The sequence below is a fragment of the Ischnura elegans genome, chromosome 2 (assembly GCF_921293095.1).
Source record: "Ischnura elegans chromosome 2, ioIscEleg1.1, whole genome shotgun sequence".
NCBI classification, from domain to species: domain Eukaryota; kingdom Metazoa; phylum Arthropoda; class Insecta; order Odonata; family Coenagrionidae; genus Ischnura; species Ischnura elegans.
This window is the reverse complement of record NC_060247.1, coordinates 66,425,077-66,443,121: the sequence shown is the minus strand read 5'-3', so window position 1 is coordinate 66,443,121 and position 18,045 is coordinate 66,425,077. Positions and strand designations below refer to the sequence as shown.

The 18,045-nt window shown below is 39.1% G+C and overlaps 2 protein-coding genes across 7 annotated transcripts in view; one reads left to right on the top strand and one right to left on the bottom strand.

The window, feature by feature from the left end:
• Positions 1 to 6,289, top strand: part of LOC124153890 (dynein heavy chain, cytoplasmic) — a 116,953-nt gene extending 110,664 nt beyond the window's left edge. For all 5 annotated transcript variants that reach the window (XM_046527276.1, XM_046527275.1, XM_046527274.1 and 2 more), the window contains 7 exons: positions 692 to 1,046; positions 1,523 to 1,728; positions 3,820 to 3,948; positions 4,319 to 4,516; positions 4,601 to 4,769; positions 5,424 to 5,520; positions 5,937 to 6,289. In XM_046527276.1, coding sequence (XP_046383232.1) covers positions 692 to 1,046; positions 1,523 to 1,728; positions 3,820 to 3,948; positions 4,319 to 4,516; positions 4,601 to 4,769; positions 5,424 to 5,520; positions 5,937 to 6,111 — 1,329 coding nt within the window. In that variant the 3' untranslated portion in view covers positions 6,112 to 6,289. The remainder of the gene's footprint in view (positions 1 to 691; positions 1,047 to 1,522; positions 1,729 to 3,819; positions 3,949 to 4,318; positions 4,517 to 4,600; positions 4,770 to 5,423; positions 5,521 to 5,936) is intronic.
• Positions 6,290 to 13,231: 6,942 nt separating this feature from the next.
• Positions 13,232 to 15,995, bottom strand: LOC124153889. 2 transcript variants are annotated; one of them, XM_046527270.1, is made up of 3 exons: positions 15,808 to 15,995; positions 15,313 to 15,471; positions 13,232 to 15,172 (listed from the first exon to the last, which is right to left on the bottom strand). In XM_046527270.1, the coding sequence occupies exons 2-3, from the start codon at positions 15,453 to 15,455 to the stop codon at positions 13,351 to 13,353; spliced, it is 1,965 nt and encodes a 654-aa protein (XP_046383226.1). In that variant the 5' UTR covers positions 15,456 to 15,471; positions 15,808 to 15,995; the 3' UTR covers positions 13,232 to 13,350. The 2 variants fall into 2 exon arrangements, with proteins under 2 accessions (XP_046383226.1, XP_046383227.1); XM_046527271.1 differs by lacking the exon at positions 15,808 to 15,995 and having other exon boundaries at positions 13,232 to 15,183; positions 15,313 to 15,403.
• Positions 15,996 to 18,045: the final 2,050 nt, after the last annotated feature.

The window sequence follows — 18,045 nt, the reverse complement described above, 5'->3', positions numbered from 1 at the left end:
CTGTCCGGTATGGTCCTCAATTTTCCACAGGGGAGAATAATGCTTCAGTAGCTTAACTGGCTAAAGCACACGACCGGAAATCAGGGGATCTAGGTTTGAATCCCGGTCAAGGCGAATGACTTTTTCCCTGTGGATTTTTCGTACAATGATTTCAGGTGGCCACCTTCCTATAAGAGTGCATATAATTAGCCTTGTTTTTTTTGGGTATTCTGTTAAGAAGCTCGTTGCCACTTCATGTGCAAAATGGCCTTAAGTGGAGGGAAAGGTGCTGTAGGGATCGGAAACATGGAGAGGAAAACAAACCTCTTTCTTCAATGAGTTATAAGGAGATGCTTGGATAAGAATGAACGTTCTGCCAATGCCATTTGAAAGAGATACCCTCTCTAGGTTGAATCATGGAAGAGAATGAAATTTCACCAGGGAATATGAGATCCTGAATGAAATGAAAAGAGGTAGGAAGGGCTTTTTCCAAATTCAATGAAACCTTCATGAAAGGTAGCTTCTTATGGAAATGGATTTGTCCAGGCCAAATAAGGGTTTCTGTCCATGGGCTCTATGCCATTTGTCCAGATCAAATAAGGGTTTCTGTTCATGGGCTCTATGCCTTCAGACAGATTTAGAGATAAGTTAAAGGTTTTAATGCATGTTTTCCCTGAGCTTATGTCTAAAATAATACGCTTTGTTTTGTCAGGGTCGCACCAACTTACCCCCTGAGAAGGTACCATGGGATGCCTTGGTCACCCTCCTTTCTCAGTGCATTTACGGAGGCAAGATTGATAATGACTTTGATCAAAGGCTCTTGAGCTCTTTCCTCTCAAAATTGTTCACCCCGAGATCATTCGAAGCAGATTTTGCCCTTGTGGCAAATGTAGATGGAGGCAGTGGGGTGTCTAGTGGAGCTGGTGGTGGTGGAAGACACATCACTATGCCTGATGGCATGAGACGAGATCACTTCCTTCACTGGATTGAGTCACTTGCTGATCGTCAAACTCCATCATGGTTAGGGCTGCCTAACAATGCTGAGAAAGTCCTCCTTACTACTCAAGGTAGGCATTCCTCTGATATAAATCATAGTATTTTATTCAAGAAGCATGCATTCGAACCATTTTACAAATTTTAATTTGTAAGATTTGTGTCGTACGTTGGAATGAGCGTGGTAGATAGTACTTCTTGGTTTGGCTTTTCTTTTCCTTGGGGCTATGTTGTTTCAGAGCATGATGGTGTATTGTTCCTTTGATCCTCTATTGATAAGTAAGTTTTATTCATATATTAGCAAAATATCTTGCTGAAACTGTTAATAGTTTTGAAAACTTGCCTTCCATTCTTGTGACGTATTGAAGATATGAGTTTTGATTTTGCACTCTCAACGGGAGAATATTTTCTTGTAATCATCCATTCTAGTATTTTTTTAGGGTTACCTTTCATGGTGAAGTCACATCTCTCTCTCTACTTCTCTATAGTGTTTTTGATGATGTATTTGGGCACTGTTTGGTTCATATGACAAATTTTGTCTGTTTTCTAGGCACTGATTTGGTGAGTAAGTTGCTAAAGATGCAGCAGCTAGAGGATGATGAGGAACTGGCATACAGTGGTGGTCTTTCTAGCCTTGGCGCAGAAGGAGAGGGTGGTGATCAAGTGCCTGCTCAAATCGATGGGCGTCCATCCTGGATGAGGACACTGCACAATTCAGCTACCACCTGGCTACAGCTCCTTCCTCGCTCCTTGCAGGTATAGAATCTTTGTTCATTATTTATTTCCAGTAGTCCTCAAAACAGCCCATTTGAGCCTTAAACATTGGGTTATCAAATGATTGAATGAGGTACAACCGCAATGACACCCATGTCTCACATGGGTTACTCAATCAAGTGGGACTTGAACATCAATCATTGGCTCGGCAGGCACTGGCTCAAAGTTGCTGCCACTGAGGCTGGCAAGTTCAAAGGTCCTATTTATTCAGTTTGTTTATTCTTAATGTACTTTTTTGTGAGCCAACATTGTTGGAAGGCTTAAATACAACCATGTAGCTACCTGCTAAGTGTAAGCAGTCCATAATATCTGTATAGCTAGCTATAGCTATTGTTGTTATTTTTGTGCCTCAGGTTGATATTTAAAAATTTTTCCGCTCATGGTGCTCCTCACTGTTTGAATGTAACAATGTCTAACTGCAACTTTATAAAAAATGTAATAATTTTCTATGGAACTGCTCTGTATTACAGTTTCATTAAGTACACAGTCCATAATCCTTCGATTTCAGGTTGTAATAACCTTTCATGACTATTCCTTTAAATGCGTAGTCTGAGTGAAGGGTATAGTTAGTTTGTATTTTGGTTCTGCATCAAAACTCTAAATTTTTACTCAAAATATTTTTCAAGGACAGGGTGGGGCAGCATAACTTCCTTTTTTTTAAACTTAATAAAATGCATTGTATGAATAAAAAAAATTTTATTTGGTTTTTACAATGTAGGTGCTTACCTAAAGTTTTGTTTTAATTAGTCTTGAAGATCAAATCATGTAGATGACGTCCTCCATTCTCGATACATTGAGTATACCGGTTTCTGGTGTTTATCATGACATTTTAAAGCATAGCAGGCATTATGTGTGCAATTTCTTCCTGGTTGTTGTTCTTTAAATCTGGTAGGGTCCTTGGACGGTTCACATAAACACGGGATTTCAGAGAACCTCATAGAAAAAATTACAAAGGGACAAATAGGAAGATTGGGCTGGCCACTGGAAATTGCCCCTGATTGAGATATGGCGTTCTGGGAACTGTTCCCTCTAAACAGCCATCGATGCTCTTGCAGTGTGTGCCGTTGCGCCATCTTGTTGGAACCAAGTTGCCCCCCAAGTCCAACTCATTTAGCCGTGGGAAAAAGGATTCCTGTAACATGTTTACATACCAACCCGAATTCACTGACACTGTGATTTCATTTTCCTCAAAAGAACCAGGGACCAATAATTGCAGCTGAGGAAATTGCACACTACACTGTGACTTAAGGTGAATGCAAAGGCCTTTCATGCAATTCTTGACGAATGGTGTCAGCCCAGTAGTGCATGCTTTGTTTGTTCACGGATCCCCACTGGTGGAAATGTACTTTATCACTAAAAAAACAATAGCATCCTCAGGAATGACATCCAGAAGAACCTCACATGCATTCCTTTGAAAATCGTAGTCACGTTCTGACAGTTTCTGTGCAATTGCCATCTTGCATGGATGAACATTTAGGTCTTCATGGAGAATTCTCCTCAGAGAATGATTGGAAAGTCCAAGGGCAGATGCATGTTTGTGTGCAGAACGCCGTGGTAATCGCTACATTGAAGCTCCAACTGCCTCAATGTTCTCAGGTGATCTAATGGGCCGAGGGACTCCAGTTCTTTGTTTTGTTGCACTTGCAGTTTGTCTGAACGTAGCAACCCACGTAACAATTGATTTCCAGTCCGGAACAGGGGCCAACGGGGCTAAATTAAAACGATTCCGAAAGGCGTGCTGGGTCGGGATCACAGAGCATCCGTTTGAAAAGTAGGCCTCAATGGCAAACACACGCTCCTCACTATTCCAACACATGATGGTGACTGAACTGTGCCTCGGCAAAACTTTATGGCACAGTCTGTCGAACGAGACCACATGCGCTCCGCTACGACACCTTCCGACCTAATGCGGCGCATTACAAAAAAGTTATGCTGCCCCACCCTGTAGTTTAAGTCCTTAGTTGTGGAAAGGTAAAGCAAAGCTATTGGTCTAAATACCTCACATGGGAAAGGGATCGGAAATAAGAATTCTGAGATGTCTGATGAATATAACTTTGAAACATTCTTTTGCAGACTCTTAGAAGAACAGTTGAGAACATCAAAGATCCCCTCTACAGGTACTTTGAAAGAGAAGTCAACTCAGGAGCCAAATTACTGCAGGATGTTATTCATGATCTGGAAGATGTTGCAATGATCTGCCAGGTATGTTTTCTGCTCAAGCTTTAGTACTATGCTTGATTATGAGTATGGCTTGGCTTTTGTTCATATTGAAAATGCATTCTGTTATTTTTTAGTAAAGAAATTTCAATATAAGTAGGTCCTCATCAGAATACTGAAACTTAGCATAGACTGACTTGTCATGAAGTGACATCATAGTGAAGTATTCTCAGTCCTTTTTATCGTTAAGTCAATGGAATGCATGGCGATTTACTTTATTTTGCTAGATGGATTCATTGAAGTCATCCATTCGTAAAAATATGCTCTCAAGTCCAAAAAAGTTATTGAATGGTTCGAGTATTCACTCTTGAGTTTAGTCAGGGTGTTTTAACTTATCCATATATTTGTGATTTAGGGTGAGAAGAAGCAGACCAACTATCATCGTGCAATGCTTAGTGATTTGGTGAAAGGAATTCTCCCACCATCATGGAGGTGCTATACTGTGCCAAGAGGGTGCACTGTGATTCAGTGGGTTACGGACTTCAGCCAACGTATCAGACAGTTACAAGAAGTGTCTCGCTTGGTGTCTCAGGGTGGGGCAAAGGAGTTGAAAGTAAGAGTCCTTGAAATTATACCATTTTACTTAATGTGACATGATTTTTATAGAGGCAATAACCATGTTACCTTTCTTTTTAAGACATTCCATGTTTGGCTCGGAGGCCTTTTGAATCCAGAAGCTTACCTAACGGCTACTAGGCAGTGCATTGCCCAAGCAAACAGTTGGCCCCTTGAGGAGCTTCTTTTAGATGTTACCATTACTGATGGTGCGGATGCTCCTGGTGATGACAGTTGTTTTGCTGTTTGTGGTAAGTAGACTTCTGAAAATCTAGTTAGTGTAAGAAAATATGTTAGAAAATCTTGTTGGCATAGTATGATTTTTATAAACAGTTCAGACCAGTGCAGTAAATTTTCTCCTTTAATAAGTATTAATTTAAGTAAAAACTTATGTACTTAATGTTATAAATAAAAAAATATAGAGTGTAGTGTTCTTGAGGGTAGAATGTTAGGCTGCTGGTCATAGGGTCCTGGTCTCTAGTCTTGAGTGAATACTTAGAGTGCCCTCTAACAAAGTCCTTGAAGTTTGGGGAGGAACTCTCCTCCTACCCCTAGTACATGACAAACACACACTTGTGGCTTAGTCTGGGATGAGCTGTTTCCTCACCTATCCAAATCAACCTTTGGGTTGAATCTCTAAATTGATGAGTGTATATTTAATGGAAAAAATGAACTTAGCAATTTTTAATATTGGTGGCCTATAAGTTTTTGCTGTTATAGTATATGTGGCGAAAACGCTGAAAACAATCAAAACTAAAAAATTGTGTAATGTTTCACTGTTTTCAGGTATGTAAAGAAAATTTTCGTCTCACTAGAAGCATTATGTTTGCATAATAAGTGTCGATGAAACCCTATTTTGATTGCATGTGATAGTGGAAGTGTTGAATCATACCATCTTTTTCTAGGTCTGAAGCTCCAAGGTGCACATTGTCGAAACAATCAACTTCACCTCACATCTACAATCATGACAGAACTTCCAGTTATACTTCTGCGTTGGGTTCGGTAAATATCACATTGATGCTTTAATGAGTTTAACTTGCTGTCAATTTTTGAAAAGCCTTCAAAATGTTTCATTGGGCTAATTCTAATATTCTCATGACAGTACAGATAGAGAAGTACAGTACATATATAGAAGTAAAAGTAGTTACTGAATAAGTAAAAGAAGTAGAACATGCTAATCTATAATTATCATAATTGACTGTTAAACAATTCATATTTTTAATAGCATGTCATTCAAAGTTTACTGCTTTAAGTTAAGCACATTTATTTTATTTTGACCCATTATACGATTCTCAGTGCACTAAATATTATAGAGTTAAGGTTTTTTGAATTAAGTGCTTCCAAATGTGAGGCCCTGTACTGTGCAAGATACTTCTAACATTTTCAACTTTTTATTCTGCTATTTTGTCTCAAAACAGGGCTTCAACTGGTCATGAAATTCGTCAAAGCAGCAAGCTCTCTCTGCCTGTCTACTTGAATTCTACTCGCACTGAACTCCTGTTCACTTTTGACTTGAATATTGCCCCTGGGCAGGATCACCATAGCTTCTATGAGAGAGGAGTGGCAGTTCTCACCTCCACTGCTCTGAATTAATACATTTGTTATTGCTGTTGCTTATCCTACCCCCTAGTGAGCTTTTGCCTTTGCAAAATTTTTTAATTGGCTTGTTGTTAACTTGTAGTATGATTGAATTATGGATAATATGTTTGTATTCTATTTATTTATGTATGGATTGATATGGATTTGATTTTAATAAAGTCTATGTAGCTTCGATAGTGGTGATTACTGTCATCCTGATTGGAAGTACATCAATGCATATTATGTTAAGAAATTTGGATATTTTTAGTCATCGAGAGCTCTAGATTTCATCTTTGTTGATTTATATACTATCCATTTATTGTCTTTTAGCAGTTACATTATCATTGCTCTTTACTCCCAGGGTTAATTCCTTACTTCGTCATGCCTGTGAAATGGGATGTAAATTATTGCGAAATGACTTAAATGGAGGTGACAATGAAGAAAACTCATTGTATTAATTTCCTACAGCTATCATCATCTGCTGCCACATTTATTATTTTTTGTATTCTAATTTGAGAGAGCAAGATTAATTATAATAAGTTATTGTCTTGATTTTGTGAGTTTTAATACAACTTTAATAAATAGACTTAATGATAGGTTTTCCAAGTAATGAAAGAGAAATTAGGTTGGACTGAGATGAGAACCCACACCATTAAGAAACATTTGAGAACTTCCTAAATGGGGATATAATTGTTCTTCAGATTTTGTTTTCCGAGAAACAAAGGATATAAGGAATTATGAAAAAATACTATTAGAACAAAACACCAGCATGATAAAGATATACACATGGAGTGCCTTGGAAGGAATGTGAAATCCAAATCTGAAGTAACTGAAGTAAGATATGGTAGAATACAGGGACTCAAAAAGAAATGATATATGAGAAAAAAGTGAGGCCACAATAAACTGAAATAATCAAGTTTTTGCCAAATGAGTATGTTAAGCTGGTTGCCATTCTATAACTCCACTGGTATTGATAGGATTTCGTTCGAAATTCTCATGTGACGAGCAAAATGAGAATTAATTTTTAAATGTTGATTTTTTAGGTAAGCAATGAATATGTTCTTCGAAAAAGCACTGCTAATAGCAGTACTTGATTATGTTGTGGAGGAAAGGTCTATGTTGGCGGCCAAGGAATGGCCTGGGTTTGTGCTAAGGTGAGTCTCGAGGGAAGACTATTTGCTTAGGTTTATAGTTTCCGTGATGGTCACTTTCCTACCCCCTGCGCTGCATACAAGCTGCATTTGTTCATGTATGTCTGAAAATTCACACAATGAGGCAAAAGAATTGTCTGCAAAGAAAATCCTTGCCACTTATGTGCGGCATTTGGCAGGAAAGTTACCCGAGTTGATGTTTTTGGAAAATGTTTGGTCATTAACCCAAGCTGTTTATTTTTTGAAATCATGGAATGGGGAGCAATTTGAACTAGGTAACACAAAATTGGAGTATTCATTCTTTCACTTTCCCTTGTTTCTTTGGTAAATGTAATTTTACCTAAGATAAATTAATGTTAAGTTACTTTCTTGTGAGATTACAAGAATTATAGTGTGTGTACCTCAAACTCATCTTGTTTGCTGAAATGTAATAAAGATTATGCGATAACAGTAACTGAGCTTTGTATTGGTGTGTTGCTAAAGATTTCTAGTTCCCCTGCGGGTTGGGGGATAGAATACTCCCGCAGTTTCCCTGCTTGTCGTAAAAGGCGACTAAAAGGGTAAAATGTCCTTGTGCATATCAACGTTGAATCCATCTGGACTGAAAATGGTGAGAGGGATAACTTCAAACAGCAAGTTGTTGTGGCTAAATGTACTAGGACATTTCTAATGGCCTCGGAATCAAATTTTAGAGGGCAGAATATGGGCTGAGAGAAAATGAATGGTTATATTCAGAAATTTTCGTTGTGATTCAATGGAAAGGATAGGGATATTTTGATGAAAAGGGATGTTGGTCATACCGGAAATTGAAGGTGTGTTTGTGAGGAGAAGGAAGGAGGGGAAGATGGAGCCCCAGGAGAGAATGTGTTTAAGGGAAGGGGCAAAAACTTTAGGAGTGGGGCATTGGTCAGTACTCATTACTACTATATTACTATAAGGAGTTGGGAAATAAGGAAAAAAGAGAGCCTCAAAAAGAGACTCGTGTGCCCAAGGGAAGGTTAAAACAACATTGCACGTTGTGTGGAACAGAAGAAAAAATTCTGCACCTTAGATGATACTTTTAGCTATGGCTCCAAGTGTAGCCTTAGCAAGAGGCCTCGTCAACAGGCTTCTCCCCAAAATGCCAGGAATGTTGGCAGTGGAAGTTATGACACCCACAGATGGTTCTGATGAAGGAGGTGAATACAACAGTTCAATTAAGTGCAACAGTGCAACAAAGACCTTATCACCTATCCTTTTAAGTTCTGAGCAAATGAGGGGGATCACTAATCCATCCACCATCTTCGTCCATTGGCAGGCTCACCAGTGTAACAAATATTATTTGTTTTCCTCTTCCTCTCTTCACCACCCATGCTGTACACTTTCATTTCCAAATCATCAATGGATTCTAAGACCTTCAATGGAATAAAGGCATCGATGTGAAAGATTAAATGAGTAATGCATATCATCTATGAGGCTGAAAAGAAAATACAGTGATCATCTGTGAGAGCGTGAATTTGAAAATTTTCAAAATTAGAGTCCACCATAAATCAATAGAACTTCAAACGTTTACAAAGATAAAATTACTCCAATAAACATCAGAATGCAATGATTGTTGGCTTAAGTTCAACTGCTACTTGAACCGAAACATTTAGAAATCCAATTTAGCTCCTGGATAAATTATTTTGAATTATAATTAACGTTGACCGAGGATTTAAAAGGGATATTAAATGAACGACTGAAATATATACATTGAAATGCATTCTTTTATTAAATGAGAACTAATTAAATAAAACATAAATATCCTTAATCTATACGCAGCAACATATTTCATCATACAATCTTTCGAAGTAGTTGATTATTACATATTACCCTCATAATACGTAAATGAACATGGTGAAGAAATGAAAATTGGAGTATTCCACTCCATGAAATAGCATATAATACCTTGAAAACAGATATTGAAGTGGTAACATTGGGCTGCATTTGACAAGGTTCTAAAGCTAACATTTTGGTTGATCATGATGTGTAGTGATATATGATGTACAACCTTATTCAAAAAGTGTTGTGGAGTAAACAAAGTAAATAGTGGTAAAATAGAACAAATGTGACATAATAAAGACATAACACAAGTGGGAGGGCAAAATAATCTTCTCTAAACTAGCACGCCACGCCGAAATTTCCTTTTTATGATGGTCACCACTCCCAGCCAATTTGGCTGTCTATGGTGAGTTTCTTAAATCGTCATTACAGGTAAAATTACTCATGGTAGTCACAGTGTGGCAATTAGTAAAGAATTATGGGGAAGGGAAGTGATTGGGTAGAAGGGCAGTTTTTGGGGACTTGTGCGTTTCAACAGGCACAGGAGTATAATCCCAAAGATTAATGAGTAGACTATTTTCTGTCGATGCCAGAGATTTCTCAAAAGTTACTAAGTTAGATTTGAGGTCTGTTAATATTGGGGTAATTTTTAAATCCTTCCGGATATCCTTGTTACGCAGGAACCATGGAGCCCCAGCTATCTTCCTTACAAATTTATTTTCCGTTGTTTGCACTTTTTTGAGGGTTTTTGCCGCCATGAGCCACACTGGCGAAGCGTACGTAAGTAATGGCTTTATCATGGAGTTGTAGATAAGCAGTTTAGTATTCAGTGAAAGTTTCGAGTTTTGATGGAGCAGGGGTACAAGTAAAGCTGCCGTTGCTTCACCGGTAGCGAAGGTAATATGCTGTTTCCATCGCATTCTTTGGTCAAGAATTACTCAAAGAAATGTAGCTTTTCCAGCTCGAGGAATTTCAACGTTGCCGTAGAATATTGGTTCGCCAATTCCTGCTTTCGAGCGGCGAGAGAATGTGACGTGGACGCATTTGCGTGGGTTAGCTGATAGTTTCCAGGAATCGGCCCATTCTTCGTATTCATCAACCTTCGTTGGAGAAGTTCTGCCGTCGATCTAGGGTTTGAACCCTGGGCAATAGAAGTGGTGTCATCAGCGTGCAGGAAAGATGAAGTGCCGGGAATGGTGGGAAGATCATTTATATAAATGTTGAAAAGAGTGGGGGAGAGAATGGCTCCTTGAGGAACGCCCGAGGAGATGGCTGCGGTATCGGAAAATGAAAAGTTGACTTACAATAAAAGGTGCGGGTAAAGGTGAAAGGTTGGATTAATTTCTGAAGGTAGATAGGGATAGGGAGGAAGGAGAGTTTCAGTACGAGACCCAGAGTCCAAACCCTGTCAAATGCTGCCTCCAAGTCAAGGAATACGACTTGCGTGATCCATCGATGTTTGAAGCCTCCGATGATGGATTCCGTCAGACGAAGAATCTGGTGCGTGGTCGAAGTATGGCGTCGGAAACCAGTCTGCTCTGGTCTGATGCAGTTTTGAAGGGAAAGGTGATGTTGGAGTCTGGAGTGGATTACAGATTCAAATAGTTTGGAGAGGGTATTCAGGAGGGAAATGGGACGATAAGAGGAAGGGTTTGTTGTTTGAGAATCATAATTATTTTTGCGCACTTCCACGAGGTTGGAAAATACGATATTTGAGGAGGAGGATATTGCTTTGAATTTAATAGACCAGTTAGATGGACCCTTCAGGAATATCGGCGGAATAGATGATCTAGGCTAATTTCGAGATTGTTATTGAGATGGCGCTGATGGCTGGTTGCGTAAACTTGGATTCAAGTTTGACGATGTAGATGGCACTGGCGCCGGATCGGCAGAGGAATCATCATGGCTATCCGAAAGTGGAGCAAACTGATCGGATATCGAAACTAGAGCATAATCTGACAATGTAGGTGATTTTCTAAGGCATTTCCTTTTAGAAGATCTCGAAGGAGGTCGATATTCATCATCACTAGCATCAGCAGCGTCAGATTCTAATGCGAGCTTAGGTTTCGAAGAAAAGGGTCGTTGAGTCACTTAAAAATCTACAGCAGCTGCTACAGCGGCAGAAATTGGTGGAGGGGAGCTAGTTTGCGAAAACGTGGATCATATGTAACTTTATCTGGCACCGATATGGTAATTAATTTTCTATTTGGGATTTGCACTTCATGGATAGAGGGAGGAGAAGCTCGCAGAAAGAGGCACCGTTGTCGTTGGCAGCAGTAAACAATTCGATGTCATCGTCAGAATACACGTTCTCAGCAGAGAGCGTGCCGTCGTCGTCTGAAGTCGTTGATGCCATGGCGTCCCCGCCAGGCATAGTTGATCAGGCAGTTGTTGTCGCCGATCAATAAGATAATTGTTAAATCACTATTGAAAGAAAACTCTCTTGGCGTACAAGCAAAATCGCACACCAGTATGTAGTACTCCCCGTAAGCGAGAACACAAAGTTCCTTTCCCGAAACACTTCCGAACAGCTTGGCGTCTCAACCTCTAAACTAGCACGGATGCAGTAAGAATGTATAGCAATATATTTACCTGAAACATACCCAATTGTTGATAATCACCCAGTCATACCCATTTGTTGATATCACCCAGTCATACCCAAACAATATTATCTTAAATATTTGTGATTTATATAAAAGCATATAAACATTATAGTTCACCATCGGCCAGTAACTATATAAATGGGTCATCAACGAGTTTTGCCTCAGTTGAAAGGATAAAAAGACAACACTACACCTGAGTATGGGACTTGATTCATAGTATGGAGTTGTTATTATAGATGTAAATAGGATCTATTTATCAACCAGATACATCAACTTTCATTTATCAGAAACTTTTTCAAGAATAATTAAAGAAACCTGTGTAGTTTTAAGCACTAATAATGAATAATAAACCTAATCTCCATAACAACCATAAGGAATGTCAGCTATAAAGTTTCCAGTGTCCATTTCCATGTGAATACATTGACCAATGATATCCGAGGGTTTAATGGCAATTGAACTACCTTTATCAAGGATTCTTTTAATGTGGTTTACTATTAATAGTTGTGTTTGAAGAATGGGAGCCCTGTCAATCGTCACTTCTTGGAGCATAATAACAATATGTAACTTCTTTCTCTACTTAGAAAGTGGTAAATTTAATTTATGAATCCCCTTCTGCCATCCCGAGTTTTTACCCAGGAATCGTCATTTTTATTTTCCTCAGAATAATCCTTAGTTGTTAGGCGCACCCTCCTATGCAACATTCTACTAAAACTATAAACAGTCTCCTCTAAGAAATCAATACCTAATATTCTCAGGCACTCCCAAGTCCTCTGCACTCAAATGATGAATTGTTGATTTCCCAATCAGAATAGATTCATTGCATTGTACGTGGAATGAATACTTCTTTCCAGTGATATCCTTTATAAAAAGTAGAGGCTCATATGAAGATGCTAAGCATTCACACAAGTTTGGATACTCTTTAAAAGTTAAATATCTGCGAGTGAGTTAAATGGCAACTCTTCCAGGACTTGTGTGCATTTTATTCAAAAAATGATTCTCACCCTCAAAAACCAAAGTACTGTAAGCCCAAATAGGCCCCAAATCTAAATGGTACTATAGTGTACATTATGTACACATCATGTACCACAGTAGAATCGGTACTCACTGTACACAATTCAGCACCAATTGTTACACAAGGTACACACAAAACCTACATAGATTGGGCCACTTTACCACAAAGTTACACAGATTGTACACTGGAGTTATAACTATGTACACTGTAGTTACACACCGAGCCTACACAGTTTACCATTTTCCTACATAAATGGTAGACTGCAAATGAGTTCCTCCTTCAACTTGCTGTAGGGGAGGGTGGGGCACAGTGAAACAAAAATTATTATTTTGCCTATAAAAACATTGCTTTTGAAAATAAAATAACAATGAAAATATATAAATGGTGCTTGTCATTTTCTTCACTATTCCTACTTTAAAAAATGGAATTATTTAAAAAAGCAATGGATTTACATCAATTTTTGTAGTGATATGTCAATTGTTTCACTGTGCCCCATGTGTGGGGCACAGTGAAACAGGGCCTTTTTTACTTATGGGGCACAGTGAAACACATTTTTTCAGATTTTATAATACCATTTATTTTTACCTTTGGCAATATTTTCACTAGAATGAAACTCACAATGCATGAATACAGTAATGGATTAAAAAACATGAAACAAACTGCACCTTAGTCAGTGATAATTAGAAGCTTAACGAACATCTAAATTGGCAAATGAAATTTTAAATGAAATAAACCTTTTCATTCTTGCAGTTCCTTTGCGATAAGAAGGAGGTGGTAAAACTAATTTAATGTCTTTCATGCTGACAGATGCTATATCTTCAATATGTGGGAAAAAAAATGAATTTGGCACTTTGGAACTTTTTCGTAAATATGTAACTTCAGCGCCATTGTGTTTTCTTGCTTCTTTAATTATTCTACCTACATAGTAGAATTTTTTCTTCGATGAAAACTCAATCAAAACATAATCACCAACTTTTACTGTACCTACTTTATTTCCAAAACCTTCTAAAATATCCTCATTACCTTCCAAGGGGTTTGAAAGTCCTCCCTCTGACGTGGTGTCTGAATTTTGATGGGGCCCCTCACAGTTATCAATGGCAACATTGGCATTAAATAAACTTCTGCATGATTTAGTTGCCTCAGAAGTTTTTTTTCCTATAGCTGTATTTTTCTTTTCCATCATACGGATTTTTTCTGGTGTGTCTGTTATGATCATACTTTTGCCTGGTTCTCTTTTCCTGGTTGAATTTTTCCTTGGAGCGGCTTTAGGATAGCCCTTGAACTGAGCAGGACTTTGAAAAGTTCTTTTATCTTCACCTTGACCATTGTTTAAACTGGAAGTACTTGCAGTTGCTCTTAATTCTTGGCTCAATAAGTCACACTCTTCAGTTTCAGGAGAAGGCTGGTCTGTTACAGAACTACTCAAGAAATCTGCCTCGGTGAAAATGTGCCTATTATATGGATATATTCCAGTTTTTTTGAATCCATTAATAATAGTAGCTGGAGTCATAGCCTTTTGATGGGCAAAATTGACGCATCCTGCAATATGGTAGATGGAAAGAGCTTTACCTGGATTGCTTTTGTTCCAGGAATCAACTGCTGCGGCATAATAGGTCTTAAATGGAGCATAACAGGAAACATCCAAGGGCTGTAATTTGGCACTGCAATGAGGTGGAAGAGTCACAATCATTATGCCATACTCTTTTGCCAAATCTATTACTTGTATACTAATATGGCTTTGGTGATTATCCATTATTAGCAGTGTAGGGTCTTCTTTACTTGTTTTTGTATGTTTGATGAAGTGCTTAATAACTTCAGGAAATATTTCTGCTGTCATCCAACCACTTTTCGATGTCAGTCCAAGAGAGCCAGGAGGGGCATTGATCAACATATGATCACTGAACTTGACCCTTGGGAAAACAAATGCAGGGGGTATGGTGTTTCCGGATGCACTCACAAAACAGCATGTAGTAACTAGAGTTCCCCTTTCACCTGCTGTTACATTATTTACCCCTTTGGATCCCTTTTCTGCAATCACCTTGGCAGACTTATTTACGACTGTTGAGGTACCAGTTTCATCTAGATTCCATATTCTGGAACCATCACCAAAACATTCTGAACGTCTTAAGGCTGCACCAAGATTGTCAAAAAATGTTTTCACTGTGTGTGCATTAAATGATGTGCAACGAGAAAGAGAACAGTTTTCAGGCTGCCGAATGCTTAAATTTGGATTTCGCTTCAAGAACAATCGTAGCCAGTCTAAACCTGCAGCAGAGTCATCATGCCAGTTTTTTGGCACTTGTATAGAGTTCACCACTGCCATTTCATAAGCTAGCTCTCGAGTGTTACGAGTCGACTGACCATAACAGAGTTTTGAGCATGTTATCAAATAGTCAGCCAAGCACTTTTCTTGTTCAGCTGTAAAAATCAATCTGGATTGATATTTTGGTGTCATGCGAACATGTTCACCAGTCCCTTCATCACTAGCCTTTTTTTGCTTACTCACATACCTGAAAAGAATCTTTTCAAAATTATTATTTGGAAAATTTGAATGTCAGTTTACGTTTACTGTTTATTTGAAATTTAAAAAAATTTTCAGAAAACTTTCAATGTTACAAGATGTTCACATGCAAAAAACAAATAAACATACCGACTGAGTGTTACATAATTGACATTACATTCTTTGGCTGCTTTCCTGATTGAATAGTTTTCATGCAGAACAAGATGAACTGCAGCGCGCATTTCACCATCTGTGAAGGATCCAATATGGCTCTTTCTTATTCTATTCCTCATTTTTGGAATCTTTATTCTGAAAATAATGAAATTCCATCAGAATAACAATAATAATTACTATAGTAATCCACACTGCATATTTCAAGTCAAATAGTTCTTCCTAAATGAGACATGGGGCACAGTGAAACATGTTTCACTGTGCCCCATTTATCTTGTTTCAGTGTGCCCCACCAGGCCATCTTGAATAAATAAACTTACTGCATGAAAACAAATGAAGATATAGAAATATGTTTGGTGGTCTCCAAAACTTAAGAAATGGTAACAGTAAATACAATGATAAGTTAAGATTTCCCATGAAAAGGAAAAGTTTGTCAGTGTGAAATAATTCTTTGGAATTATTTACTTTTCTCACCTTAAAATAGGTTTTGATCCATCAACAGGAGACTAGAAGAGCACAAGCCATGAGACTGCAGCAGCTGTTGTGGTGTTAGTTCCTTAATATAACACAGAGAGCACTAATTCATAGAATTGTCAGGAGGAGGGAAATTTGAATTGTTTCACCCTGCCCCATGTTTCACTGTGCCCCACCCTCCCCTACTTCTGCTCGCTGGGGGGATTGGAAATAATGTCTTTCACCTCGTGCGCGTGACGAGCCTCTAACTGGGTGGCTACGATCCAAAATTTCGACTCGTCGTCGGTTATTCCGCACAGAAAAAATTGTCCCTCTAACTGTGAAAACCACAAATGGCTCTTCCGGCCAAAATGGAGGAGCGCGTATCGACATTCGCTCCATTGCGTTGGGCATAGCGGAGAAAATAAGTACTTCACAATGGTTCAATATCAAAATAAAACACACAAAAACAGTCAAATTACGGCAGTGCACACAACACGACGCGGATGGCGAGAGATTTTGAAGTCGTCCCGAGCACATGTGGTCCGAAAGCTTCTCGCGATGAACAGTTGCCGGATCACGTCTGGGGTCACCAATGAAGGGTATTGGGGTAATGATACGCACTTCAATAATTAGCACAGAAGTAATTAGGACCACGCTTATTGAAGCCTGTGACGCAGATACACGTAAAGTAAGCGTTGATTGTCTGTTAACAAGTGCACAATATGGCGGTTCACGGCGGACTGTCCTTGCACTTCCGGTCCGGTGTCTCGTTCGCACCTCTGGTGCCCAAGTTCGGTACTTTGTTAACCGACAAGTCAGGGTAAACTGCTGCCAGGGGAGTGATGTGGCGGAGCTATCCGGGACCGAGTACCGCAGCTCGCCACATTGGGTCTGGTAAATTATGGCTAAACAACAGAAGGCTGCAAGGGAGGGCATGTGTGGCAAAAAGTATCTCAATATCGTTATGAGAAATGACTTCGAGTTAATGTGAAAAATTGTGCAACAAAAATGTACTTTCACTGTCAACTGCTTTGTTTGGTCCCAACCTTGGGCTCCATGTGAAAGAATTCAGAAATTATTTTAATTATTATTTTTCTCATGCTGGGATAAGAAAGATGATTAACCATCAGCCATTACCTTGCCTACATTTTTTTACTTTCGTCTACACAGAATTTTCTTATCCCAGCAAAGGGACATGTAATCAATTAAAATATCTATATTCTTCCACATGAAGCCCACAGGTGACACCTGACAAATCGGATGACTGTAAAAATTACATTTTTCAATGATCCCAGCAGCTGGTTTTTGTGGCCCTCCTTTTCCAGATAAAATCTCACCTCCTTCAACACCTCCTTAACTAAAGTTATTACTCTTTCCAATGGGCCTACTTCAACCTGTCCCAGTCCCTCAAAAAGGAAGATACTACATACATTTGCAGTACCAGACATTTCTTCACGAAGAAGATGGCAACAAGCATTGCAATTGAATTTTGACTTGAAATCACGAATGTAATTAGATGCAACCTGAATCACAGAAACAATTTTTGAATCAGGCAGGACTTTCATTGGCCCTCCTGATTCAGAATGGGGAGAAACCACACAATGCTCTCCCTCTTGAGAAAAAATGCACAAAGGTTGTCCAGCATCGTACACCCATCCTTTGTGTTCCCTGGGGTATGATTTGACACTAAGTTGTTCAGTAACGCTGTCTTAAAGGCAGCTTTAAATTGTGCCGCATTTCGGTGATGATTCCCCCACAATTCTGCCGGACTACATTGAAAAATGTTTCCAATGGGTCCTGGTTGAAATTGAGGGGGTTCATATGGAGAAAGCCTTCTTCATTTAATTTCCTCCAGAGCATCCTCATACCTCTAATGGACGCCAGCCACCCATTTTGGGATAGAGGGTGAAGTGTTCTCTTCCTCTGAAACTGCCACACCTCCAGCTTCTCCTAAATTTCCCTTCAAAATTGGTGGTGATGCCTTTCCAGAGTTACGGCACACTTCAGTTTCTTTCCGTCATTCGCCTCCTAATTGCTGTCATTGAAACTGTCGAAGAGATCATTCACTTCCATAAGGAACTCCGCCGTACCAAGCCCATCCATTCCCAGGACATCTACAAAAATCCCCGCACGGGGGGAGGAGAGTTATCTCTTCCTTTGGGGAGTCGCGCCCCCACGGACCCGAGCCCACCGAGGAGACAAGCTCGTTAAAAAACCCCGTCGCTCGCTCGGATAGTGTCCAGACAGCATGTGACT